This window comes from Rhineura floridana, chromosome 1 (genome assembly GCF_030035675.1).
Source record: "Rhineura floridana isolate rRhiFlo1 chromosome 1, rRhiFlo1.hap2, whole genome shotgun sequence".
Taxonomy (NCBI): Eukaryota; Metazoa; Chordata; class Lepidosauria; order Squamata; family Rhineuridae; genus Rhineura; species Rhineura floridana.
This window is the reverse complement of record NC_084480.1, coordinates 96872641-96899658: the sequence shown is the minus strand read 5'-3', so window position 1 is coordinate 96899658 and position 27018 is coordinate 96872641. Positions and strand designations below refer to the sequence as shown.

Sequence of the window (27018 nt, the reverse complement as noted above, 5' to 3'; positions counted from 1 at the left end):
TAGGTCCCTGTCATCTCCACAAAGTATGTGGAAGCTGCTATTACAGGGTTTCTGGGCAAAGTCTGAATAATATTAAATACGGATGGATTTTTATGGTCTCTCTAGTCACCAATGTATAGTCCTTGGACAGACAAATACACCCAGCAAAGCAGCGTAGATGAGCTAAAGCATTTGCCCATCATCCCTTTCTGCAGTATTTTGGATGCTATTTTTCTGCTTTCTTCTTGTCTGATGGCACTTTCCTGTTTTGGCTCTACTGGTCAGGGTGGAAATGAATGATTCATCCGTGTAGCACCATGGAAGGGGCTGGGAGTGATAACATACAAGTCAGTTCTGGAGCTCTCATCAGAGCTATATTCACATAGTATTTTTAGCACCATGTGTCTTGAGATATATGTAAGTATAACTTGGTTGAATGTTTACTTCAGTACCAAAAAGCATGGAGAAAAAAACCTACATACTTTCGACCCAGAGGACTTCTTGGCATCAAAATTCAATCTGTCATCTTCAAAGTAAACTCAAGATCATTCGTAATATGAGTATTTGGAAAAATTATTATGGGAATTAGCCCTTCATTATAGCGCTCAAAAGGGTACCAGAGCTGCATTGATGATGTGCCTGGCAACACTAGCTGTAGGCAAGCAGGAGTTCAGTCTTTTGAGAATCTATCTTAGGCTGTAGAGCTCTTAACAACCATGAAATCTAATCCAGATTTTTGTTCATGTTTCTCTCTAAGGCAATGTAAACAGGCCTTACAGAGGCTGTAAAATACTGTTCTTCATCGAAGTCTCTTTGCAAGCACATACATGGGTTTTAGTTCTAGCCAGCTCATTGTTTCAAATCTTGAAGAATAGGAGTAGGGATACTATGGCCTTCCAGATATTGTTGGACTCAACTTCCATGAGCCTGAACCAGTATGGGCAATGTCAGAGATGATGGGAGTTATAGTCCAACAGTATCTGGAGGGCCACAGGATCCCTAGCCCTGATCTAGAGCTTAAGTCTGAAGGATTTGTGATGGTAGTGTAAGCCCCCTAAGTCTAGCATACATACCATAGGGTCAGATCATCATGGTTTTCTGCATAGTTTTTCTTTCAGAAGCAGTCCTGTTACAATTTATCCATGTGCTTTCAGGTGAGAAACTAGGAACCTAGGGATCCATTCCACAGTCCTCCAGTCTTAATTCAAACAACTTTTTAAATGTTTATGCTTCTAATTTTTCTGCTTAAAATATATTTTAAAAGTAGGAATAAAGATAAAATTGGTATAACTGAGGAGTGCTTTTGACCAACTTTTCTGCTCAGAAAATTCGTCCCAAGAGATATTAAACACCGCCTTACTCTTTGACACATTAGAACTTGGCTTGGGTTTTTTAAAGCAGTATTGTAGTATCATAGAAAAATGTATTTTATTTGAACCAATAACTAGATTTCCCATCATTGCTTCATTCTGAATTACTGTGAACTTGCAAGAGGACAAACAGATAGTACTTTAAAAAACAAATCAAGGATGTTGCAAGACTGTTCATTTATTTTGACAGATGTTTTACATTATGTAAGGTAATAATTTCCTCAGTAAAGAACAAATTTAGTATTGTGTAGAATAATAATAATAATAATAATAATAATAATAATAATAATAAAATTTTATTTCTGAGTCGCCTATCTGGCCGAGTTAACGGCCACTCTAGGCGACGTACATAAAAAGAAGACAGTATAAGTGTTAGTAATGCAAGGCCTTACAGCAGTGAGCTGCTAATAAATTACTTGCCGGGAAATAGAGTGAAACTGTTGTGGTTTTTTGGTAAGTTTATTCACATTAGCAGATCAGTGAAGCAAGAAATAGGAATAGATGGTGATATTGCCTGTACTTCCTTTTTATGGCTGAAATGGTCAAGAGCTTGCTATTAAAGCTGAGTTGCAAATGAACTTTAAATGTACAGTGGAAATTTGCTTTTTAAAATAACACAAAATTTTAACAAAGATAACTATGAAGAGTAGATTAGATTTGGGTTACTTATTTCTCTCTCTTTTGTCCTAAATATATTTCAGGTGGTTCATAGATTATTTGCTCATGATCTGTAAGGAACTCCCCAGTTGTAAATTGCATCAAAATATGTCTGTCTGTTTGTCTGTCTGTTTGTCTGTCTGTCTATCTATCTGTCTATCTATCTGTCTATCTGTCTGTCTGTCTGTCTGTCTGTCTGTCTGTCTGTCTGTCTGTCTGTCTGTCTGTCTGATGTTTGCCACTAACTTGCCATTATTTGAGAACATTTGGAGGCTGTACATAAAATCGCATTTAGTGGGGTATTGTTCAAAGCATAAAGTCAACAAATTGGGGTGCATGTATGTAGTTTATGAATAAACGATCATGACATGAAAAAAGGGAAAAATCTATGCCATACTAAATGTTCAAGCTCCTGACTAAACTTTTCCATGGAGTATAGTTGTTTGTGTAGTTCATTCTGCATCTTGGGGCCAAATCAAATATACATTTTTCTATTAAACACATGCTTGCCCATTTGACTATAAAGTTGGTGGTGGGGTGGTGTCTGTTTTTTTATACCAACTGGACTGTGTGGGGAAAGGGAGCAACCTCCTGTCACCAAATTGTGCTGTGCTCCATTTAACCCATTTCCCACTCACTGTTGGGGAAAATGGCTTAAAGTAGTGAAGTGTGGTAAGATAAGGCTCTGGAGAGTGGCTTCTACTCCACCTGCACACTCCATTTAGCATGAAACATTAACCTCCCGCCATTTTTGTTTTATAGCCATAATAAACAAACACATGATTAATAATCACATGTATGTCTGGTTTGACTTTCAGTGTGGTATCTTTATTTATCAAAACTTGTTCTTCCTTTTTAAGACATTTTTATTTGTCTGATCTGGTTACTTTGCAGAGTTGTGTTGCATTTGTTCTGAGTTGCCCAGAAGTGCTACCTAATTCAGAATTTGACTTTAAATTGTATTAAACCTGCTACTGCTCATGACTCTTAAGAGAAGAGTTTGATAATACGTGGTGAGTGTCTGCTAATGGCTAAAACTATATGAGCACAAGAGATCCTTGCACCGTGTTTGATGCAATTAGAAATATTACCAAAGGGATTTGGAATTCTAGAGGAATTGCATTGTACATCATAGGTGTCTTCCCTTGCATTGAAAGACATTGCCTGTTAGTCTCTAAAGTTTCATTCATAGTGTGTTAGGATGTGATTGCTTCTTTAACTGTTAATCAAATGTGAAGTTGCTCCTTTCACTGAAACAGCCGTAAGGAATGCTCTGTTTAAAATAATAGTAGAAGAATTACAACTCTTGTGGTGATGTCATGACACTTGGAAACATTACACTGTTTAGCATCGACAGTTGTGCATTGCAGGGATTTTATTCCAAGCAGTACAGTGGTATCTGGACGATTGGATTTGAATTACTCTTTTGCATGTCTTGATTATTTTCTGAATGGAGACATGTTGATTCTGGAAGCCTGTTGACATGTGGATTTTGTGCATAGGGTGGAGAGTGGGGGGAAATTTGGACTTTTGCAAGCTCCCTCACATTATGCATGTTATCTAGAATAGGAATTGGTTGGGGATGGGTCTGTGCACATAAGAGCCAATTCTCTTTATAGGTTATATACATGTGGTGTGGGAAGGTTTCCAAGCCAAGTATGCAAGATTCTCTTCCATAACCCAACCCATGGATCTTTTTTTTAAAAAAATGTAATGAATAACATGTGCATGTGTCCAGGCCATGTGTGAACTGGCACAGTCTTCTATTTGTGGATATCTGTTAGGATCCAATATTTGACGCTCAATGAGGCATTCAATACAGGCCTCATTCTGGTGGTTATTGAATCAGTGCTGAAATTCCAAGGGAGAATCCAGAATATTTCCAGATTATGTCATTTTCTCACTACAACATGGTCGTATATTTTGAGAAGTCCTATTAAGAGATCTGTTAACAAATGCTTAAGGTATCAAAGTATGACTGGGGGGCAGTATTTACTGTAGTTTCCACCAATACTGGTGGATGATGGATCTGGTTTGTATAGCTATAAAATTGTTGTGTGTAAAGATGAAATGGATAAATATAATGCTATACTTGGGTGGATTTTAGGTTTGTTGATAATATTCTAGATATTTGAGGAAATTGTAAAATGTAGTGTTCAGTATCAAAGTGGGTTGCTAATCTCATCAACACAATCAACACAATAATATCATCTGGCTGCTTTGGGATCCTGTCTGTCTGCTTTTGGGAGCAACAAGGCAACACTTCTGAATCTGAATTTGCTTTCCCCACCTCATCAGTTGTTTATCTTGATACAGTTGAGTGACTGCTATACATGAATTGTGGAGTTGTATGAGGTGGTGAAAGATGCCTGTTTTAGTTTTCTCCATTTTTGTATCAATTCTGCATGGAGAATGATCTTTAAATATACATTGATAGCACTATTAGGGCATAAACTTTGTGACACATTAGCTCCTGCCCCATGTACAGGAACTCAAAGCATTTTTCTTTATTAATGTGTATGTTTCAAAAAGCAAATTAAGAGGTAGCTGAAAATCTATATGTAGCAAGGTTGAAGAGGTTTATTTGAAGGAGGGAGATTGAAAAGTTGGCATAAAATCCCAGGGTGCCCTAAATTAGCATGGGAAGCATTTTACTGGGCCGGAGCTGGGCAATTAATTCAGTCCAGATTGCATCATGCTGCATACTTTTTGGTCTTTATTCTTATGGAACAAGACAGATGCACCCTGTGGCATTTTAATTTTATCATTTGTCCCCCTAGCTTTTGACTCATGGGAGAGAAACACTCTGTTCATACATTATCCATATGTAGTGGTATTGTGCAGAGAAGAAGGAACAGGACTACCCTTCTGGTCCTGTCCCCTTAACATCTGTCAATTCCATGTGGACCTCTGCACTCACACAGTAATAATGAATACACATAGGTGTTCTTTGTAATTGCTACCCCTGATGAGCACACAAAGGCCCGATCACATGGACTGCTTATGCATGACTAATTTACTCATGAATAGGTGCCCTGTTGCAGACATTGAGAGAGTGGGGGACACATCATTGGGGGTGGATCTGCAGTCCCACTCTCCCTTCCCCATGAGATAGCCCCACATTTTTATAATGCATGAATAAAATTTGTATAAACAGTTCCCATTCTTTTGTTGTTGTTGTTATGTGCCTTCAAGTTGATTACGACTTATGGCGACCCTATGAATCGGCTACCTCCTTGTCTCATTTACTTGGGTATGCCATTCATATCCCTTATTTCTTACTTTTTTTTTCTTAAGAGTTGTATTGACCACTGTAGACAATACAAAATGAAACCTGACTGCTAAATATTGAAAGAATGTAGTACCTGATGACATTGGAGATTAATTTTTTTGTACTGAGAACCACCGATAATCTGGGAAGCAAAATAAATATGTGCTAATGATTTCCAGTTCTAAAGTGAGAGGTGGCTTGTCTAGGAAAACGGAAATGCTGGCTACCTGGTTCCTACATCTTTTTTTTTTCATTTAACAGGGCACGTGTGTAAAGCTTCCACCAATTTTCCTATCTCCCTTTCTGTGGAACAGTGCCTTGGAGATAACTTAATGTTCAATGCCATCTTAAACAAGCATAGGATAAAATGTGGCTACCAGCAATGTCAGAATCCTCACATTCATTTTGCGATCTTTCCTTTTTTTTAAAAAAAAGTACACATTTTATTTAATTTCCCATAAGCAGATAGGTACAACTTCCCCCCAACAGCAAGAAAAAATTAAAACAATAGTAAAGGGACAGAAAAAGAAAAGAACAAGAACACTCAATGACTTCCCTATCAAGGAAATAACGCTGTTCCCATAAATTAAAACTTTTTTGGTTTTGTTTTTGGTAGATTTTTGCAGGAGGTGCATGATCCAAAGTTTCATAATCAGTCATCAGTGTTGGTTGGCAGGCATCAAGCATTCCAAATGCTGTCATATCTTGCTGGAACAGTCTGGGTATTATTAGCATCATTTATATAAAAAAGAAACTTTGCCAAACCTTTAAAAAATTGTCTTTCATGATTTGTCCCCAGTCTTTCCGATTGCCCACAAAGAAAAATGGCAAAAATCATGTAGATTAGGTGATCTGCCTCCCTCCAACTCTTCCCAGTCATGTGGAAGGGGCAATTTCTGTTCTCATTGGGGCTGGAGACAAAAGAGGTAAGTCTCTCCTCACCATGTGCTACATTTATGGTAGGAATTATATCTCTCTCCCTGCACTTATAATTTAATAAAGACAAATCAAAGATGTAGTATTAAATGTATAGTTTGCTTTTCAGGCAGTTAGAAGTGCTAGGAAATGTAGTTTTCAAGACTCTGGAGTGTCTGATTCATTTGTCAATAAATTTTACTTCTTGCACCTGTTGCTTATTTTCTTCAAATACAGATAAATATAACTTCTAAACTGGATATATAGAAGGAATGCAGCCATAAGTATATCCTCAAACGAATCCGATTATCATATGCATGAGAGTTTCATATTAGAGTTAAGGATTATTTGATAAATATTTGTGTGCTTCTGAAATGAGTACCTGAATATGAAAACAGATTTATGAAGCAATAAAATATATTTGAAACTTCAATCTAATAGATGTTTTCTGCTCCCCATACTAAATTGTTTAGTCTCTGTCTTTGAACACTTCCCAGAAGATGCTTAAATAGATTTTAGATAAGAATTTCAAAGACCTTAATGAAGATCAGATGGTGTTTTCCTTCCAGAAAGGGGAGGAGGACTCGGAATGTTTCATAGTAAAAAGCATATTCTTTGTAAAAATAGAGAAGGTTTATAGTGAGTACAGAAGGTATTGCTCCCATAATGTCATTTAATTAATTATTAGTTCCTTTTCATCTTTTGCATCTATTAGAAGATCTTGGTGTGTTTTTTTAATGACTATGGGACTCTTGAACCTCAAGAAAGGTTTGTTGTCAATTTGCATAAGTGTCTTAGTTGATATGTACTCTGAGGAGGACAAATTGGATATGAATTAGAACCACCCTTAAGTAAGGTTTCTTAGATTTGGCAATAATCCCTGCTGCAAGAAAGAAATAGGTTCCAGAGAATTTTTCTGTGTGGTTTTTTTCATGGGACTTGCATGTTCAGGTCCCTTCGTTTGCTTGAGAGATATCTTCTAGAATATTGATATTTTGTATGCAGGAATGTAGTCAATAACTTGAATTCCCTGATAAACTCTGAAGTCTAGCAATGAATTTTGGATGACATGCTTAATCCAAAGACTTGATTCATAAGTATAGTTGACAGGAATATTTATCACATGTAAATGTGGTTTATATATTTTGGAGCATTAGACTACTACAAAATTTGTTTGTTTGTTTTTTAAATAGTATTGCTTCTGAACAAAACTCCCAAATTGTCTGAATTCACTGCTGGCCTTTCATGCGTATATAATGCTATACTAATGGGATTCCATAATCTGGAATAAAGTTGATGCAGAAAAATCTAACTATCCATTTAGCCTTAAAATGTAGTCCCCTGCCATGAATACCCTTTTCTTTATTGTTTATCATTATTTTATTTATTACATTTGTATACCGCCCCATAGCCGAAGCTCTCTGGGCGGTTTACAACAATTATACATCTTATACATCTCTATCTCTATACATCTCTATCTCTATACAACTCTATCTCTATCTCCCCACCATAATATTCAGGCACAGTGACCCCCTCCCTTAGACCACTCCGTAACTTTTGGCACCATGATAGGATTGGCAATAAGTTGGAGGAGGCTTCCAAAACTGCACTCCCCCCCCCATGTTATCTAGATGAGCAGGTAGGGACTATGCAGATAAAAGTGGCATTACAGTTCTTCTTGCTAACCACTAGGTGGCAAAGTCCAACAGAAATCTAACAGAACTGCATTAAGAAGGCTTTGCAACCCCACAAGGGGCAATGTACCACAACTATCAGTGAAGAGTTCAACAACATAAAAAGCCCTTTGGTAGTTGAACAGATTCAGAATTTAAAAAATGTACAAGAGATGTCTTGACATTTACTCATTTATTAATTACTTAACAGGAATACTGACATGTCACCAAAGTAAAAATTTGAATCGTTCAAAGTGGCTAACATCAAAGCATAAGCACAAAGGCATAAACACAAAGGGCTACAACAAAAGGAAGAATACCAGCAAAGTTCACCTAGTATCTTGGTCTAAAGCTTGCTGAAAGAAGTTATGTGCTGGCAAAATGCCATCAAAGAGGACGTCAAGCAGATCTGCTGAGGCAGGGAGTTCCATAGAGTGGGCACCGTGCCTTGGATGGGAGCAAGATATCAAAATGGCCTCTCTGAATTGATATTAATAATTTTACAGTCTGCATTTGAGTTTTATAGACTGATATGAATACTTTCTTGTGATTTGAAATTTATAACAGTTCCCACTTCGCACAACAGAGGCCTTAAAGATTTTGTTTGAAATTAATGTTACTGCAAAAAGGAGACTAGCCTCTAAAATTCCTTTTGCAAGCCAGTAGGGCCACAAGTTTTTCAGAACTGAAACAAATATCTTATTACTTCTGCCTTGTTTGCTATCTAGTGTAATTCATGCCTAAATGTTCCATAAATTTGGTATAGTTTCCTGCTTGGTTGCTTGATAATAAACAAAGCCAATGGACCCTTGTATTGACAGATTGCTACACCTGTAGAATAGAATAATAGATCTTTCAATACCAATTTGTATTATGCAAACTGGGTATAATACAAATTGTCCGCAGCTAATACAAATGGATCTTTAGACACAAAATAAGCTATTTAAGTAATGTGTTTTTTAAACCTTTGCTAGGCTAGGAATTATGTCCTGTCCTGCTTTTCTATTTCAGTTCAAATGAACTTTTTAGACTGTATATATTACGTACATTATAGTTTCCTTCGACTTTTTTGGCCATCATATTCATATTGTACTGTACTGGTGGGACCTGCAACAAAATGTTGCAGAGTACAGTGCTTCTGTTCACTCTTCCAGTAAGTCAGCTGTGTCTTCTTCCAGGATATTTCATTCTATTTTTTGTCCTGCCCAGTTTTCCATGCCCCCGTCCCACTCTCCTAATAATAAGTCAGTTAGCATTCCAAGGGGACTGAGCATGTGCAGTCTTCATTTTTTTGAGCCCGTCCTTCCCACTTAGGTTTCCCCCCCCAAAGATGTTTTGCACTTCTGCGAACATTAGGGTTCCCCCAAGCCTGCCAATACTTCCATCTTGTGCTTGGATAGTGCTATTTTGGCTACATAAGCAACAGCACTCACACGTGAATGTAGAATATAGAATGATTATTTAAATTTGTATTTAGTAATAAAAATATTTATATATATAAAATATCAAGGCAGTGTGCAACAGTATGTGCAAATACAATAAAACATAAGATACATAAGAATAATACAAAATAATCATAAAAATGACTGGATCATCTAAAAAAAATTAAACAACTGCCTGTTGGCATAAAAAAAGCCTTCAAGAGACATCTGAAAACCAGAAGTGAGGATACCTGCTCAATCTCTGTTGGAAGAATACTCCACAGCATGGGACTAGTGACATTAAATGCCCAACTTCTGTTGAGACCAGTTGGGCCTCTGTAACATGGGGGACAACTAACAGTATTCCCCCAGATGATCTCAGTGATCAAGCAGGAATATAATGTCTCAGGCAGTCCTTATAGGACCTTAACCCAAGTTGTTCAGGGCTTTGTATGTGAATACAAGAACCTTGATAGTTAATACAGATTACATATTTAATGGCTCATGCAGCCATTAAACTTTACAGTGCAAAAGAATCAGTCTTGCCAGACTGGCATGCCTGTAATTACATGATGAAACAGCTGCACCTTAATTAGAAAGCTGAAACAGAATGAGACATTGTTACAGAAATAAATTTATGCTGATCAGAGACTGCAATCTCTGTACAGAGATGTACTGCCATGCTCTCTCAGATATTTGATATAATAAACATGTTTGGAATTGCTTAACCAACATACTGCATTAATAAAAGCTAACCTAGAATTGTTTACTTCCCCTTCCCTTCTTCCATTTGCTGCCAGAGATAGTTCATATGTTTGTTTGAAACACAGTAATTTTGATGTATATAGATAGTTGACTCGATCGAGAAGGTGCTGGAGAGCTCTAAGTGTGTTCTCACAGGCTTCCAGATTCACTTACGCAGAGGCTGGGGGGGCGGTTGTACATGTATCTCTTTGGGATACATGACTGTCTTACCTAATTAAAGTGAAGGACATAGCCTGTGTGGATGACATCTTTGGGTATATATTCAAAGCTTTGTATGGGAATCCTAGTTTACTCCTTAAGGGGCATAAAGGAGAGATTGAGCAATATCATAACAACAATACTGAAGGTATTAAAAACAGTGAGCATGAGCCATCTCCTCCTTACTGGTGAAATGGCATACATGACCAGCCCTGATAAGGCTGGGCCCATAGAAAGTTTGGGAGGAAGCTGCTGTGAGCAGTATCGAGCAGATGGGGAGAGAAGTCAACGAACAAAGAGGCTGTTTGTCCAGCCCTGGTGAAGGCAAGCAAAGCCTCAATATAAGCAGCTTTTTCAAGATACAGAAGGAAGAGCAGTTTCTCTTTAGAGAAAATGTAATAAACATATTGCATTTCATGTTTAGAAATGTAATATTTCTCCTCAATTTGGGAATCCAGAATATAGGATATTCCTGCATATAATAACACACCAGCAAGTTCAAACCCCATATGTATTGTGGAAAATCCAGATTTAAAAAACATACTGACATTCATTTTAATTGAGCATGGCCAGGTTCAGTTGTCTGTGGTTCTTCTTGCTAGAAGTAAAGCCATAGTGGTTTCACCCTGAAATGGAAAATATCTGGATATAAATTTGAAGGTTGCTAACTGGAAGGAAAATTTATCTTAAGTTTCTTTTTCCTTGATTTTGACAGAGGGAGGAGGGATTCACTACATCTGTATGGCCTGCATTAGTTGAGTCAGTCCCAGTGATTAATCACAGATCAAATGTTAATCTGCATTGAAGTCTTTCATTGCTATAGTGACTAAAGCTTGCAGTTCTCTACAGGATACAGTAGATTCTGAGCTGAAGAATGCATTTTAAAGGTATCTGTTATACGAATGGATTGCCTTCGATCACTACTTATGGCGATGCTATGAATAGGGTTTTCATGGTAAGCAGTATTCAGAGGTGGTTTACCATTGCCTTCCTGTGAGGCTGAGAGGCAGTGACTGGCCCAAGGTCACCCAGTCAGCTTCATGGCTATGTGGGGATTGGAACCCTGGTCTCCCAGGTCATAGTCCAACACTCTTAACCACTACACCACACTGTGTACTGTTTTTGATGCAGAGGCATGCAAGCTTTCATTTATAAGAGATCCACAAGCAAGAAAAAATCTTTTATATTACATAACTAACTACACATCAAAATAGAGGTTTAGGCAATGACCTAGTTCAGATATGCATAAATCTCAGGCTTGTGTGCTCCCCCTTTCCTCCAAGGTTCCTGTGAGGCAGGGATTGGAAGCTTTTGCTTCTGTGTTAACTAACCATACTTAATTATTATGTATGAACTTGGAAAAATTTGGTTGGTCTTAACTATGGTTTAGGAAAACAATTGTCCGGTTCTGAGCAGGATCCATGAGACTGAGATGCTGGTGCAATTAAATCGTGTTTTATTAAAGTAATGGAAACATCAAAAGCAGTGCGCTTCATAGAACCCCTAAGCTATCTCACTAGAATACCCTAATTGCACTCTAGGCATGCTCTGCAACGTTGAAAGAAAGTTGACTCAGCAGCTCCAACCCGGAAGTGGCAGGCTTAAATAAGCATGGTCTTGGAGCGTACTCTCTGGCTCCTGCGCAATTCTTGCCTTTGACCTGTCCGTTTCTCCCTGCATCGAGAGCGGGGTGAAGGGGGGCGTGCTTCCAACACCTCATCCGAAGGAACCTGCTCCTTAGCCAGAGATTCAAGGGCAGGGGGGGGCGAAGGGTTGGACTCATCCCGCGAGCCACTGGGTGAAGGGGGAGTTAACGCCCGCTCTGGCTCAGCATCCAGCTGCTCCTCTGACATGTCTGAGGGCGGCGCACTCTCCCCGGCTGGGACAGTGTAGTCTGTGGGAATTGGCCTGAAATCCTCCTTACTCCCTCTCTCAAGGTCTGGCGGAGTCTCAACAACTTCTGGACCATCCTCTCCCTCTGACAGCTGAGAAGCCTGAAAACTCATATCTACCCCCCTCCAGGCCCTCGTGAGAGGACTGGGGCTCAACAACAATTCAACTTCAAACATTGGTTTATGATCCTAGTGTGCTTACCTAAGCCATATTTTCATATAAATAGTTTTGGATTTGTTCATAATGATAAATTATGGTTTAAGTAAAACCAAAAGTGAAAGCGTCCAATCTCCTTCATGGGTCTGTGCTGGAAGACCAGAGAGGAGACAGAGTGCATGAGCCTGAGGCCTATGCAAGTTAACACTAAACCATAGATTAGCATTATGTCCAAAAACGAATCTCTTGTGTGTGGATCAGTTCAGACAGCAGCAAGTGGAATGTGCCTGTGAATGAAGCTGTAATGGAGGAAGTAATGTCTGATCTGGTGCTATCACATTTACAGGAACCGCTTCCTATTGGTTGTACATTTGAGCACGGTGGTACACTTTTCAGTTCCTGTGCTTGCACATTTTGCTGCCAAGAAGTGGTGCCTGTAGGTAGGTAGGTAGGTAGATATTTATTTATTTATTTATTTATTTATTTATGAGATTTGAGATTTATATCCCGCCCTTCCTTCCAGTAGGAGCCCAGGGCAGCTTTTACAATGAGTCAGATGTAATTTTCTCCACGCAGTGCATCCATGGAGACATTCATTGTGGAGGATATTCCAGCGTCTGAAGTGGTTCAATAACTAATCCAAGAGCCTGCTTTAGTTTACTGCCAACAGTAAATTCTGGTCAATCTAAATGAAATCTGGTATTTTCTGCATAAGCAGAATGTTTTAAATAGTTGAACTATTTCTGGCAAGCATAACATGCATGCATTTCCCTTGCTCATGCCATAGCTGTGCCTTTAACCAAACAGCACATTCAGTCTCACCTTTGAAGGAATCAGTGTTGCACTGTAATGTGATGTCATGGAAGCTTCGTCACCCAGTTTCTAGCTTTCAGTTTTTAAAAAAGGGACACATTTTCTGAAACAGGCAGAGGAAAGTTCTTAAGGAGCATTAAAAGACTTAATAATTGTTTATATGTCATAATCATAAGTACCAATAAATACCAATTGAATATTAATGCACTTTTTGCATTTTCCCCACCATAATCTAGATTATGGGTGGAATGAATCCGACATTGCATGATTGGGCTTCTGCTAACACAGTGGGACTTCACCTTCCTTTCCTCCCCTCTGCAGCCCCCCACGCACCTCCAAAATCATCTTCAGAGGTCCCCCAATCCTCTGGAACAAATTTTTGAGGGTGTGCAGGTGCTGGATTGGAAATCTGTTCCAGTTATATACAGACAGCATTGGATACAATCGTGAGATTTTGTTTCTTTAAAATATTTTAATACCCCGTTAATTTTTTGGAATAGTTGTCCTGTTATCAAAGAGTAATGGAATCTGTCTGTCTGTCTGTCTGTTATGATTATATCCCATCTTTCTTCCAAGGAGCTCAAGGTGGCATACAAACATGGTTCTCCCTCTCCCAGTTCTATCCTTACAACAACCCTGTGAGGTAGGTTGTGCTGAAAGACAGTGAAGGGCCCAAGGTCACTTCATAGCTGAACAGGGATTTGAACCCTGATCTCCCATGTCCCAGTCCAACACTCTAACTTGTTTTTTTAAACTGTTTGGGCCTCAGGGAAACCATGTAATAGATTTCTAGTCTCAGCTTTCTGTGCTATCCCTTTTTTTTTTTAAGGATTGATGTCTGCTTACCCATGTTGAAATAAATTCTTACATCTCACACTCTGGGCATGATCCAGTTTCCTTTCACATCCTCTCACATGATGCACTTGTGAGACAAGTATAGTATATGTGCCTTAGAAGCATGTGTAAGGGACCAGCTAGATTAGGGGAGTCTTATATTTTAGCTACTGCTGTTAATGGTGTTAAAAATGCTGCATTACAATTTTGGGTTTTAACAGGAGATAAATGAGGCCAGAAGGGCTGCTTAAAGTTGGTCAAACATGTGGCAACGGCACTGCAAAGCACTGGAGGGACCTATGTGGGGCCACCCCCCATTATTGGTTCCAGAAAGTTTGGTATATAGCTTTTATAGAAAAGTTTACCTCTAAGCTCAGCCACATGAGGGGGTCTTCCAAGAAGAACATTTTTTTTTACTCCTGGTACTCATTTATAGTTTACATTAGTCAGGCGGACTATGACCGGGCCCCACCAACCCAGTATGCTGCTATCTGGAATGCTTAAGGTATAATGATTTACCCCCTAGGGGAGCAATATCATCAGGTCTGGGCTGCCATGTCATATCTTACCATCTCTTTATATGTCTGCCACTCAATTTGTGTGTATTATCTTTAAAGGTTGGACAATAAGATATTTTTCAGGTCACTATCCTATTGAATATGCATACCTTTTAGTGAAGCTTAAATTCATTTCACTGTCTCCATTCCATCCACATTCCATTGCAGGGTAGGGGTAGGGTAATGGGTTGATACTTGGTTTATATCATTATGATAGCCCAGCTCAGTTTTCTTATATACAAGCTTATTTCTATTTTGTCTTTGTTTTAAGTACAGTGATATACTGTTTCTCTTTACTCAAATGCTTATTTGCTGCACTAATTGTTTTAAATGTCAAAAAGGTTTCAATAAATATATAAAACAAACAAACATAGGGATGGCTGTACCTTCCTTTAGTTAGGGGGATTGCTGGCTAAATGGCTGGTAGCCAGGAAATAGTGGAAGCTCCCAAGGAATGTGAAGCCCATCAAAAAGGGCAGAGGAAGATGACATATCTTTCCCTCTCCTTGCTAAAATGGAGATGGACTGCCTTCAAGTCGATCCCGACTTATGGCGACCCTATGAATAGGGTTTTCATGGTAAGCAGCATTCAGAGGGGGTTTACCATTGCCTTCCTCTGAGGCTAGTCCTCCCCAGCTGGCTAGGGCCTGCTCAGTTTGCCACAGCTGCACAAGCCAGCCCCTTCCTTGTCAGCAACTGCCAGCTGGGGGGCAACTGGGCTCCTTGGGACTATACAGCTTGCCCACGACTGCACATGTGGCAGGGCACGTAACCCCTGGGCCACCCACTGTGGGGGTGATCTTTAGCTGGCCCTTGAGATCCAGGAGAGACCAGCAGGGATTTGAACTCACAGACTCTGGACTCCCAGCCAGGCTCTCCTCCCCACTGTGCGATGCTGTAATCTTGATCACTCTGTATGAAACCAAGTAGAAGCTGCAGGTAGAGAGGTGGAATGGGGGGGAGAGAGAGAGAGAGGAGTTTTAGCTCCTTAAGCTAACAGCCTCTGTCTTTGCCGGGGTTTGGAGATTCAATGTGTTGTTTGCAGAATTTAAGTTGTGCTTCCACTTTTGCTCAACTTGTATATCCGTACATAAATTCAAATATTGCAGAAATGCCTTAAGTTCAGTGAACTCTCTTTCTAGAGCCATATAGGAGTCTACCTGTAAGACTGTACATGTAAGACTTGCACCATGTAAGAGTTCCACACTGCTTGAGGAAGTGGGGTGCATGTAACAATCTGAGTAATTTTTAAAGGGCTAAAATTCTTGAAATGTGTGTGACTTAAGGGAGTATTTTAACAGTTTTCACACACAAAAACAGTGTGAACCATACAGGAGTGTTGCCAGGTTTGAGGGGATCTCTGGGTAACGTGACTGCTGTGTCCCTCTGGACACTGTCTTCCAGTGTGCTGTGGCCACCCTGTGTCCAGATTCCCCATGCCCCAAAGCAAGACAGCCCCAACCCCCTCCGTAATTGACTGCCTGTGCTGTCAAGGCAGCTCCCTCCCAAATCCCACCAATACAAGTCCACCCCACATCCCCTAACCTAGAGACTGGGCTTGTGAGGAACAGGCATTGGCAAGCAGTGCCCCTCACCATTTGCACTCCAGAGCAAATACCAGTTTTTTACCTAAAACTGCCTCATTAGTGCAGTTTGGTAAGTACTTTGAATGGAAGACTATAGCTCAGGAGATGAAAGATGGAAGGGTGTGATGAGTAGTATTATCTTTGGCTATATGTTGTTAGAAACCTGTTTTCAGATATGTGTGTACAGTAATTTTCTGGGTATATGTTCATTTGACTGCCTTTGCATGTGTTCATTGTGGCTGCATATAAAGTGGAGCCTACACATTGATTATTTTCTTTCTTTCAAAAGCAATAACGCTTTCAAGAAACTGGATGATATTAGAATAGCGCATGGTCTCTTTACTTTTTTTAAAAGAAGATTAATGCCATGCCTTTACATATAATACTTTTATAAGTCATCACACAGCATGACAGCAGCATTCCATGGGGATGGGGTGGGAGCAGGCAAATGGACAGCGAGGCAAGTGAGGACAGCAGACCAGTGGGTAAGCGAGGTGGGCATGAGGCAAGCTAGCAGACAAGGTGGGAAAGTGAGATGGCCCAGGCAAGCCGTGAAGGAACAGTCAGGACAGCCTGGCGTAGCTCATTGTCAACTGTCTTGCTCTGCTGTTACTGCCTCCCCCCCTTAACAGTCTCAGTTGCAGAAGACAAGGAGGAGGGAAGTGGCAGGAGAGCAGGATGGTTGCTGAGGTCCTTCTGCAGCCGCTCCACACTGTTCTTGTGTCACTTGCTTTTGCAGGCCGCCTCCCTTCTCCTTGCAGGAGAAGGTATAAAGGTGACCAGAAGAGGAAGTTTAGCGACCTGGGGGGGGGGAAGAGAAGAGGAAACTTAGCAATCCATTGAGGGAAAGGGTGACCTGTTTGAGAATCTCCCCCCCCTCTCTGTGTGTGTGAGAGAGAGTGTGTCCCTGGGTGGGTGTTTGGGAGACCCTGGGTGGGTGTGGGTGTGTTTGGGAGTCCCTGTTGGAGAGTCCCTCTGTGTGTGTGAGTGTGTGGGAGTCCCTGGTTGGTGAGCAAAGCGAGTGGGGGTTGACAAACAAAGTGAGCAGGGGGCAAGGCCCCCCTAGTGCGTGTGTGTGTGTAGAGAGAGATTTCCCATGGAGAAAACAAGTTAACGATGTCACATTTGTCATTCAAAAACATAAGCAAAATCCCATTTGTAATAAAAGTATTATTCTCTTTCTTGAAAGCAAATAATATTACTAAGTTTCATTGTGCATACAACAGCCCAGGCATTTCTGTTATAAAAGACATAGCATTTTCACAGGTGACTCATAATTTAAGACAATTACTGCCTTGTGTGACTTCATAGCACATTTTACTGCTTTTAAGTGTGTGTTAAGTGATTTTGCAGAAGTGGTAAGGACTTTTTTAACATGGGGTCCTATATTTTTGAAATGTCCTGGATCTCTCTGTGTTGCATTTCATGGCACATCCAATGAATAAGTGCTTATGGGTCAGAAATAGTTCGGGATGGACTTCAGGAGGAATATCCTAATTTGAAGAATACAGAATATAATGTGAACTACTACACACACAATCTGGTTTCTCCAGCTTCTGTTAAATGTGACTTTTTTCTGATTTTCTGTTTCCCTTTCCAAATGAATGTCCTTTCTTGTCATGTACTTAAATCAAACTATGGTTTCAGCTGTTGGCATCCTCTGATCTCATGTTCAGTAAAATGTTTTATATGAATTTTAAAAACTATGTAAATTGAAAAAAGATAGCAATTTTACGCGCGCACACACACACACAATCATTGCTCATATATATGGTTGGATAGCCATTTTTGACTCAGCACTACAGCAGTGAGGCAAAAAAGCTACTGCCAGAAACCTCAGTGTTTAATACAAAGTATCTTCCACCCCCAATTTTCTAAGTACGGCAGCATTACAAAACCAGTGAACAGGACTGTCCCATTTCCCCAAGATCGATTCTCCACCCTGAACCTTATGCTTCACCTCCAAACCACAGTGCAAGGTCAGGGGCACCCTCTGCTCTCCTTTTTAGCTGCAGGTTTGGATCTGGAAAGGGGAGAAGGGGGGGTTCCATGCAAGGTGAAAACAATCCCTTTCCCCTCTAGTTTGGAGTGGCCTGGAAGTTAAAAGCCAAGCTTGGCACTGGAGAGGCCATTGGAGGCTTTCTTTGGCTCTATATTTGCTGTGCTTGCTTTGGGTACAAAGCCAAATCCTAGGCTTTCTCCGAACTTTGGGGCTGGGAAAGGAATAGGAATCACTCTCCAGCGTTGGTAAGAAGCCTAGGGCTCACCATGCTCTCCATAGGCCGTCTGAGCTTTTGTGATAGTGAGTGAAATTGTAGACCTCTGTAACAGGCACATACTGCTTCCTTTGGAGTCATATCTACATAAGAGAAGGGGGCAGGAGTACTTTTTCATGTTCACATACTTATAAATCCCTTCCCTAATCACAGTAGGGATACTTGCCCACTATATAATAATTGTCAGCAGGTTGAAGAAATGCAAGAAATATTATATCTTAATTATTATGAAAACTTACCTTGTGATGGAAATGTTCTATAGTATTGGCATCATGCACGCATTATAGCCACTATGTGAAGGCGCCCTCATCCTGAAGCATTTTCAACCATTTCCATGAGGTCACCTTAACAAATCAATTGGTGCCCAGTTTTTCACAAATCTGTGTTATATCCAAATAATATCTGATTATTTTCTTCCTAAGTGTTGTGTTGTGTACAAACGTGTTATGAGAACTGAGATGCATATGGCTCATCTGTGGTGTTCCTTGTTGAAGACAGACATCTCTCTTCCTTGTTTCATAGGCTTGCCTTCAGTCAGGCTGAACACACATAACCTCACTGTTGTTGAAGGAAGAAGCGTCACATTGTACTGTGAGGCTGCAGGAACTCCATCTCCAAGTATATATTGGGTTTTCAATAATATTATTTCAAAATACGAGGTAAGAATTTTACATTAAAGTATATGGATCTGCCAAGGCAGTATACCAGTCTTGAGGAACAGTATAACCAATTCTCTGATTGCCTTTATTTCTGCTATATACACTTATAATTCAAACTTGTATCCATTTGTGAAGCACAGGTCAAATGTGTATTTTGCTAAAAGTACATAGAGTATATCTATGAGTTTGATGCGTACCAGACCAGTTCAATGTCTCTTTAAAAGACCCTTCTTGAGATTCAAATAGAGCTGATCTTTCCTGCTTACTAATTCCAAGTCCCACTTACTGCTTACTGTAAAAATGCCAGTTACAACAATATAGATCACACTAAATTATTGCAGTTTCACCCAAGAATTGAGTTTGCAGGAGGCAAAAACAACTGGAGCTCTAAGTGCCAGTCAGCAGTAGGAATTGGCAAGAATTCTGCTTAAGTTGAACATGTAACCAGTTTTTACAATAGGTTGTATGTTCACTCTGTTTGCAGAGCGGGCATGCTTGCTGCAAACTCAGCAGCTTTCCCCCCAACACTGGATTTGCACTGAGCAAGAATTCCACTTAAGTTTCCCTCACTGTCCCCTTCATCACGATCTGTGGGCAATCTTATATGAGTTTTTCTGCCGGCTTTTCTGAGCTCAGATAAAAGGTTCAGGGGCCAAAAAGGAGAGCAAACCCCTTCACTTTATTTAAAGTGGCAATTGCCATGCACATCATAATCAGCACTTTTACCTATGCATGTCCCCAGAAACCATACTTTTTTACTGCAGGCATGTTGGAGGTGCTCCTGTCATGGCTCCGGAGGTCCCATGGCTGCTGCAAAGTTGCTGCCACTTACAACACAGCAAAGTGTGCTCCTCCTCCTGCTCCAGCACCTATCCTGGCTTAGAGCCACTGCCACGGCCACAGCTCTGTCCTTCCACTCTTTCTTTCTGCCCTTCTGCTGGAGGACATTTAAGGGGTTAACACTACAGAGATTAGGAGTCAAGCCTTGAGAAGCTCCTTAACATGGGCATTGAATCAGTGGCCAAGTTGAGGAGTTTCCCTGTGTTTGCTGTTTGATTTCTGTGGTATTAACACTTTAAATTTTCTTCCACCCTTCCATGGGGGGTAGGGGGGATTAAACTGGATAAATGTAGAAGTTAGTAGGAAAAAACCAATGTAGGACAGAACAGCCTTCCAGTTCGCCATAACTGGATCATGTTGGCAACAACAACTGGATCCCATCCTTAGTCAGGAGCCCCAGCAGGTATTCCTTTTCAGTCCTGTCAGTCAGTGAATGGCCAATATATGTAGCAATACTTGCACAGTCTACAGCCTGAATCAGTGGAAGATGTAGCTCATGTTTTGTTGGATTTATTGTCACCTTTCCCTTATAAACTCTGCAAATGGATCAGAGACCCTTCTGGTCTTTCCACTATGCTCTACCTCCAGACTGGTATCACATTAATGATGCCAACAAGGAATAAAGTCCATGGGCAGATGAATGGTAGGTGTTGCAAAATGTAGGCTCTCTTCCCCCTGCCCCGGTGGTCCTCAAAGTCTCCCACTACCTCCATGCTGGTATGTTCATGTCCTTGATTATTGGCAGGAGCTGCAACTTGTCAGATAAGTAGCTGGGTTCTTCATGATCCTATCATTATCTACTGTTTAAATATAAAAATGCAAACACATTTATAATATCTGTTTACTGAAAGAGAACCTTTGGTGGTTGTCATCATTTAATCTCCTAGATTAGGACGCCATTAATCCAAATGGAATGGAGTTCATGGCTTCTGTTTAATAAGTGAGGTTAATGTTCTCACCTCAGAAAAATTATCAGATAATTATCAGGACCTTCATACAGTGAACCAGCTGAATATTACATCTCCAGCTGAATTCTTCACACACTAGGATAAATATTTATAACAATTGTTAATAATAATGTATCTATAATTCACTAATAATGCTTTAGAGCTCTAACTCACCTGAACATGAGCACATTGAGGATAGGATATGAAATATTACTGTGGCTCTTCATGTGAAAGCTGGGCTTCTGTTAGAAAAAAAGCATAGGCAGCTCTTGGGTATGTGTGTATGTCCTTCATCCATCTCTCACTCCAGTGTGTATATGGATTGGTATATCATATGTGCATATACCCTTGCTAATCCATACAGGGCATTTTTGAAGACTTTGCATCCATTTACGTGTATATGAACATGTTTACAATTTAGTTTGTGGCTAGAATAATAGTTACGTAGCCATAGTGACTGTAGTGCAAGTACCAAATTATACTGTTTAATGCTTCATTGTTAAAAGAGTACTTGCATTTTGTATTTGGATTGTCTTTATGGTTATTGTTAGCACAAGCCATTAATTCATGAAGAAAACTCATTAATTTAAAATATGCTTTAAATATTACACATTGTTACATTAGTTTTCATGCATTCCGTTACTGAAAAGCTTCCCAAGATATGACTCCTAAAATATTTTTCAATTTGTACAACCTCCCTGCCACACATGATCACATTCTTGCATTTACTTATTTTTAATATTATTTATTAAAAATAATATTAATAATAATAATTAATAATAATAAGACAGCCTTGGTCGCCCTGTACGATGACCTATGTCGGGAAAGAGACAGAGGGAGTGTAACTCTGTTGATTCTCCTTGATCTCTCAGCGGCTTTTGATACCATCGACCATGGTATCCTTCTGGAGAGGCTCGCAGAGTTGGGAGTTGGAGGTACTGCTTGGCAGTGGTTCCGCTCCTACTTGGCGGGTCGTCTCCAGAAGGTAGTGCTTGGGGAACATTGCTCGACACCACGGGCTCTCCAATATGGGGTCCCGCAGGGGTCAGTTTTGTCCCCCCTGCTTTTTAATATCTATATGAAGCCGTTGGGAGAGGTCATCAGGAGTTTTGGAGTGCGTTGTCATCAGTATGCTGATGATACACAGCTCTACTTCTCCTTTTCATCTTCTTCAGGTGAGGCTGTCGATTTGCTGAACCGTTGCCTGGCCTCGACAATGGACTGGATGAGAATTAACAAACTGAAGCTCAATCCAGACAAGACTGAGATGCTGTTGGTGGACGGGTTCTCTGATCGGATGGTGGATATATACCCTGTCCTGGACGGGGTTACACTCCCCCTAAAGGACCGGGTTCATAGTCTGGGAGTCTTTTTAGACTCTTCCCTCTCACTTGAGGTTCAAGTAGCCTCGGTGGTTAGGAATGCGTTTTACCAATTTCGGTAGGTAGCCCAGCTACGTCGCTATTTGAGTAAAGAGGACCTTACATCAGTGGTACATGCTCTGGTAACCTCACGTTTGGATTATTGTAATGCGCTTTATGTAGGGCTACCTTTGAAGACAGTTCGGAAGCTACAACTAGTGCAAAATGCGGCGGCCAGATTGCTGACAAGGACCAAGCGGTCCGAGCATATAACACCTGTTCTGGCCAGCTTGCACTGGTTGCCAATATGTTTCTGGGCTAGATTCAGAGTGTTGGTATTAACCTATAAAGCCTTATACGGTGCGGGACCACGATACCTTGCGGAACGCCTCTTCCGATATGAACCGGCCCGTGCACTACGTTCTGCTACGAAGGCCCTCCTCCGGGTTCCAACTCACAGGGAGGCCCGGAGGGTGATGACAAGATCTAGGGCCTTCTCAGTGGTGGCCCCCGAACTATGGAACAGTCTCCCCGAGGAAGTACGCCTGGCGCCGACTCTGCTGTCCTTCCGGCACCAGGTCAAAACCTTCCTATTCTCTGAAGCATTTTAAGTTACACTGATTTACTTTTAAAAATGTTTATTGTATTGGATTGTTGATTGTATTATTTAGTATTATTTTGTTATTCATTGTATTTTTATGCTATTTTATGTTCACCGCCCAGAGAGCTATTGCTAGTCGGGTGGTATATAAATTTAATAAATAAATATAAATAAATAAAAATGTTTTCAGAGCAAAGATACTCAGAGCTGTAAACAAAAGAGTAAAATAATAAAACGACAACATTATCAATATACCACTGTACCACTACAAATTTGAATCCAGACTTGGCTCATGCCAGTAGAAGAGGAGGGGAGGCAATTTCTGTCAGTTCTTCCTTTCCCCTGCAAGCCCTTGTGCTCTGGAGGGTTGGGGGGACCCTCCCATTGAGGGGCTGCAGGGAAAGAGAAGAATCTGGAAAATGGCATCCCTCCATTGGATCAAGTCTCTTCCATTCATGGGAGGCATTTCAGCAGCAATACTCCCTGAAAATCCTCAGTGAGTAGTCCCAAAGAATCAGTAAATAACATTAACTTTGCTAGCCAATGTGTACAAAATATATTAAAAAAATTACTAGGAATAATCACAGGCATTTTTAGTGTGTTAAATAAAGTAATTTTTTTCAAGCATATCAGTTTCCTTGCTGTTAATACTATCTAGTATTCCAGTGGTTACTAAGAACATAAGAAGCTGCTTTATTCCAAATCAGGCCATTGGTTCATCTAGCTCCATATTGTCTCCATTGACTGGAAGTGGCTCTCTAGGGTTTCAGACAGGGGTGTCTCCTAGTCCTACCTGGAGATAACAGAGATTGAACCTGGGAATGACACTTGGATTTCTATCACTGGTGCTACTAGTTTTCTGTTCAGCACTCTTGGGATGCTGTTCGTTCTGTCTGCCAATAGCCCTCTATTAGGAGCATAAGAAGCTGCCTTATTATGCCAGGAAATACTATTTGTGCTGTGTTTTATATATGCTGGAAGCTGCTTTATGAAGGCATGGCCCTAAAAGGTAGGCTAAAAATCTTTTAAATAAATCCATCCAGCCCAGTATTGTCGAGCAGAACCTCTTCAGGGACTCAGCTAGATGCCTTTCTCATCACTTGGTATCTGACTGAACCTGAGGCCTTTTGAATGCAAAGTATATACTCTGCCATTCCCTCTTCTAATGCCATTAAAAAGATTCCAAGAAAATTTCCATACCCAGAATGGGTCAGAGCTCTTTCCCCCGCAACTTTCATGAACTAAACTCAATGGTCTTATGAAGTAGGAACATAAGAACCTGCTTTATACTGAGTCGGATCATTGGTCCATCTAGCTCAGTACTGTCTACAACAACTAGCAGTAGTTCTCCAGGGTTTCAGACAGGGGTCTCTCCCAGCCTTACCAGGAGATGCTGGGCATTGAACTTGGGACCCTCTGCATGCAAAGCAGAATTTCTACCATTGAGCTTCAGCCCATCTCTTTCAACTTTCCTCTTTCAACAAGCCTTTTAAGTTGAGACCTATCCCAGTCTGCACCTGTGTTGGAATTGCTTTTTAATTTTTTTAAACAATATGTTTTTTAACTCATTTTTAAAGATGTTTTTAAATCTTTTTTAAAAAATGTTTTTAAAGTTGTTTTGTTTGGTGTATTTTAAGGTCTGTTTTTATGATGTTTTGGTGTGTTTTTAGCGCTTTTGTTTGCCTCCCTGGGCTCCTGCTGGGAGGAAGGGCAGGATATAAATCAAATAATTAATAAATAAAATCTCAATTATAAGGGCCAGTGGAAAAATCAGGTTCTCCAGTTCCACAACTACTTGAATGCTAGGACCAAATTTTACACATCTGTGGTAAGCGGTGGTAACGCAGCCGAAGCTCTGCTCACAGCCGGAGTTTGATTCCAACAGAAGGAGAAGTCAAATCTCTGGTAAAAGGGGTCGAGGTCCACTCAGCCTTCCATCCATCTGTGGTCAGTAAAATGAGTACCCGGCATATGCTGGGGGGTAAAGAAAGGCCGGGGAAGGAACTGGCCATCCCACCCCATATAAATGGCCTGCCTAGTAAACGTCGCAAGACGTCACCCTAGGAGTTGGAAACGACTCACACTATAAGTGCAGGGACACCTTTATATTTTTTAGGAAATATTTAAGCCCTAATTAGTTATTTCATGGTGCTCTATTTTCAATAAAGTAGCAGTGGGAGGAGTCTGTGACCTTCCAAATGTTACTGGACTACAACTAACCAACATCCCTGACCATTGGCCATACTGGCTAGGGCAGATTATGGGAGTTGGAGTCCAATGACATCTGATGAGTCACAGGTTCCCCACCCCTGCAGTAAAGCTTATGCTGCAGCATGATCTCTTCTCCATCATCCCAGAGTGCAGGACACAGAATAATGGGTTCAAGTTACAGGAAGCCAGATTTCAACTGAGCATCAGGAAAAACTTCCTAACTGTTAGAGCAGCCTTTCCCAACCAGCCTTTCCATGGCAATGCTGGCTGAGGCTGATGGGAGTTGTGGTCCAACAACATCTGGAGGCACACTGGTTGGGAAAGATTGTGTTAGAGAGATACAACAATGGAATCAATTACCTAGGGAGGTGATGGGCTCTCCAACACTGGAGGCATTCAATGGGCAGCTGGACAGGCACCTGTTGGGTATTGTCCTGTCCAGAGCCGGAACTACGAGGCTGAGACGCGGATGCAGTTAAATCTCGTTTTATTAAAGTAATGGATACATCAAAGGTGTTGCACTTCATACAAAAACGTACACTAACTAAAATCCCTAACTACACTCTAGACATGCTCTGCGGCATATTAAGGAAATTGACTCAGCAGCTCCCCACTGTGAGCAGCAAGCTTAAGTAGGGAACGTTTTTGATCGTAATCTCAGACTCCTTCACAAGTCCTGTCTCTGCCCTGTCCGTTTCTTGCGGCGGTGGGAGCGAGATGATGGGGGGCGTGTCTCTAACGGCTCATCTGAAGACACCTGCTCCTGAGTAACGGGCTCGAGGTCGGGGGGCTGCGTCACACTGGTGGCATCCTGGGAACTGCTTGGTAGGGGAGGAGTTGGCACTTTTGCTGGAGCTTCCCCCAACAGGTCCACAGCAGCAACTGGGGGCAGCGCCCTCTCCTCCTCGGAGATCGCGCCATCCGTGGGAACTGGCTGGAATTCAGGCTCGCTTTCCCCCCCAAGGTCCCGCTCAGACTCAACAACTCCCAAGTCTTCTGTGTCTTCTGGCAGCGGAGGTGCCTGAAACTCATGCCTCTCCCCTTCCTGTCCCTTCTGGGAGAGCTAAGGCTCAACATCATCCCCCCATCCATACATTAACCCTTCCCACCCCTGAGTTCTGGGTTTTGCTCATGGAATTCTCTCACCAAAGTGCACGTTCTCCTCTGTTTCCCACGAACGTTCTGATGGATCGTAACCCTTCCAATGAATTAAGTACTGAAGGCGCCCGCAGCATTTTCTCGAATCCAATATCTGTTCTACCTCATATTCCTCCTCCCCGTCTACCAACAACGGCGGAGCGGGCTCGACCCGTGGGCAGTGAGAGTTGGGAGGAGCGTCCTTCGTCAGTAACGCCTGGTGAAAGATCGGGTGCATCTTGAAAGTGGAAGGCAATCTTAATCTGTAAACCACGGGATTAATCTGTGCCTCCACCTCAAAAGGCCCTACACACCGATCCTGCAGCTTACGACACCGGCCAGGCATAGGTAAATAACGTGTAGACACCCACACCTTGTCTCCTGCTTGAATGAGGGCTCCCTCTTGCTGATGCTGGTCAGCTGCGCATTTGTAATCTGCTTTGGCTCGTTCCAGTTGTTCCTGCAGTAGCTGTTGCATAGCGTGAAGTTCTTGCAGGAAATCCTCGGCGGCTGGGACGGAGAGGTTGTCCTTTGGGGCAGGGAACGCTCGGGGGGTGGTAGCCAAAGTTGGCGAAGAAAGGAGTCTGTTGCGTGTGCGAATGCACAGCATTATTATAGGCAAATTCTGCTTAAGGCAGGTACGACATCCAATTGTCCTGCTGGTAACCCACGTAACAACGTAAATATTGTTCCAAAATTGCATTCACCCTCTCGGTCTGCCCATCTGTTTGAGGATGATGAGCGGACGACAGTCTTAATTCACTTTGCAGTAATTTCCACAATGCTTGCCAAAAATGTGCGGTCAATTGAGTTCCCCGCTCGGAAACCAAGTTGTCTGGCAGTCCATGCAGCCGGTACACGTTTTAAACGTACAACTTGGCGGTGTCTTGAGTGTTTG

General features: G+C 41.2%; 1 protein-coding gene across 5 annotated transcripts in view; it reads left to right on the top strand.

Annotated features, from left to right (window-relative positions):
* NTRK2 (neurotrophic receptor tyrosine kinase 2) overlaps positions 1–27018 on the top strand; it is a 305262-nt gene that overhangs the window by 100100 nt on the left and 178144 nt on the right. For all 5 annotated transcript variants that reach the window (XM_061626814.1, XM_061626834.1, XM_061626806.1 and 2 more), the window contains exon 7: positions 18887–19023. In XM_061626814.1, coding sequence (XP_061482798.1) covers positions 18887–19023 — 137 coding nt within the window. The remainder of the gene's footprint in view (positions 1–18886; positions 19024–27018) is intronic.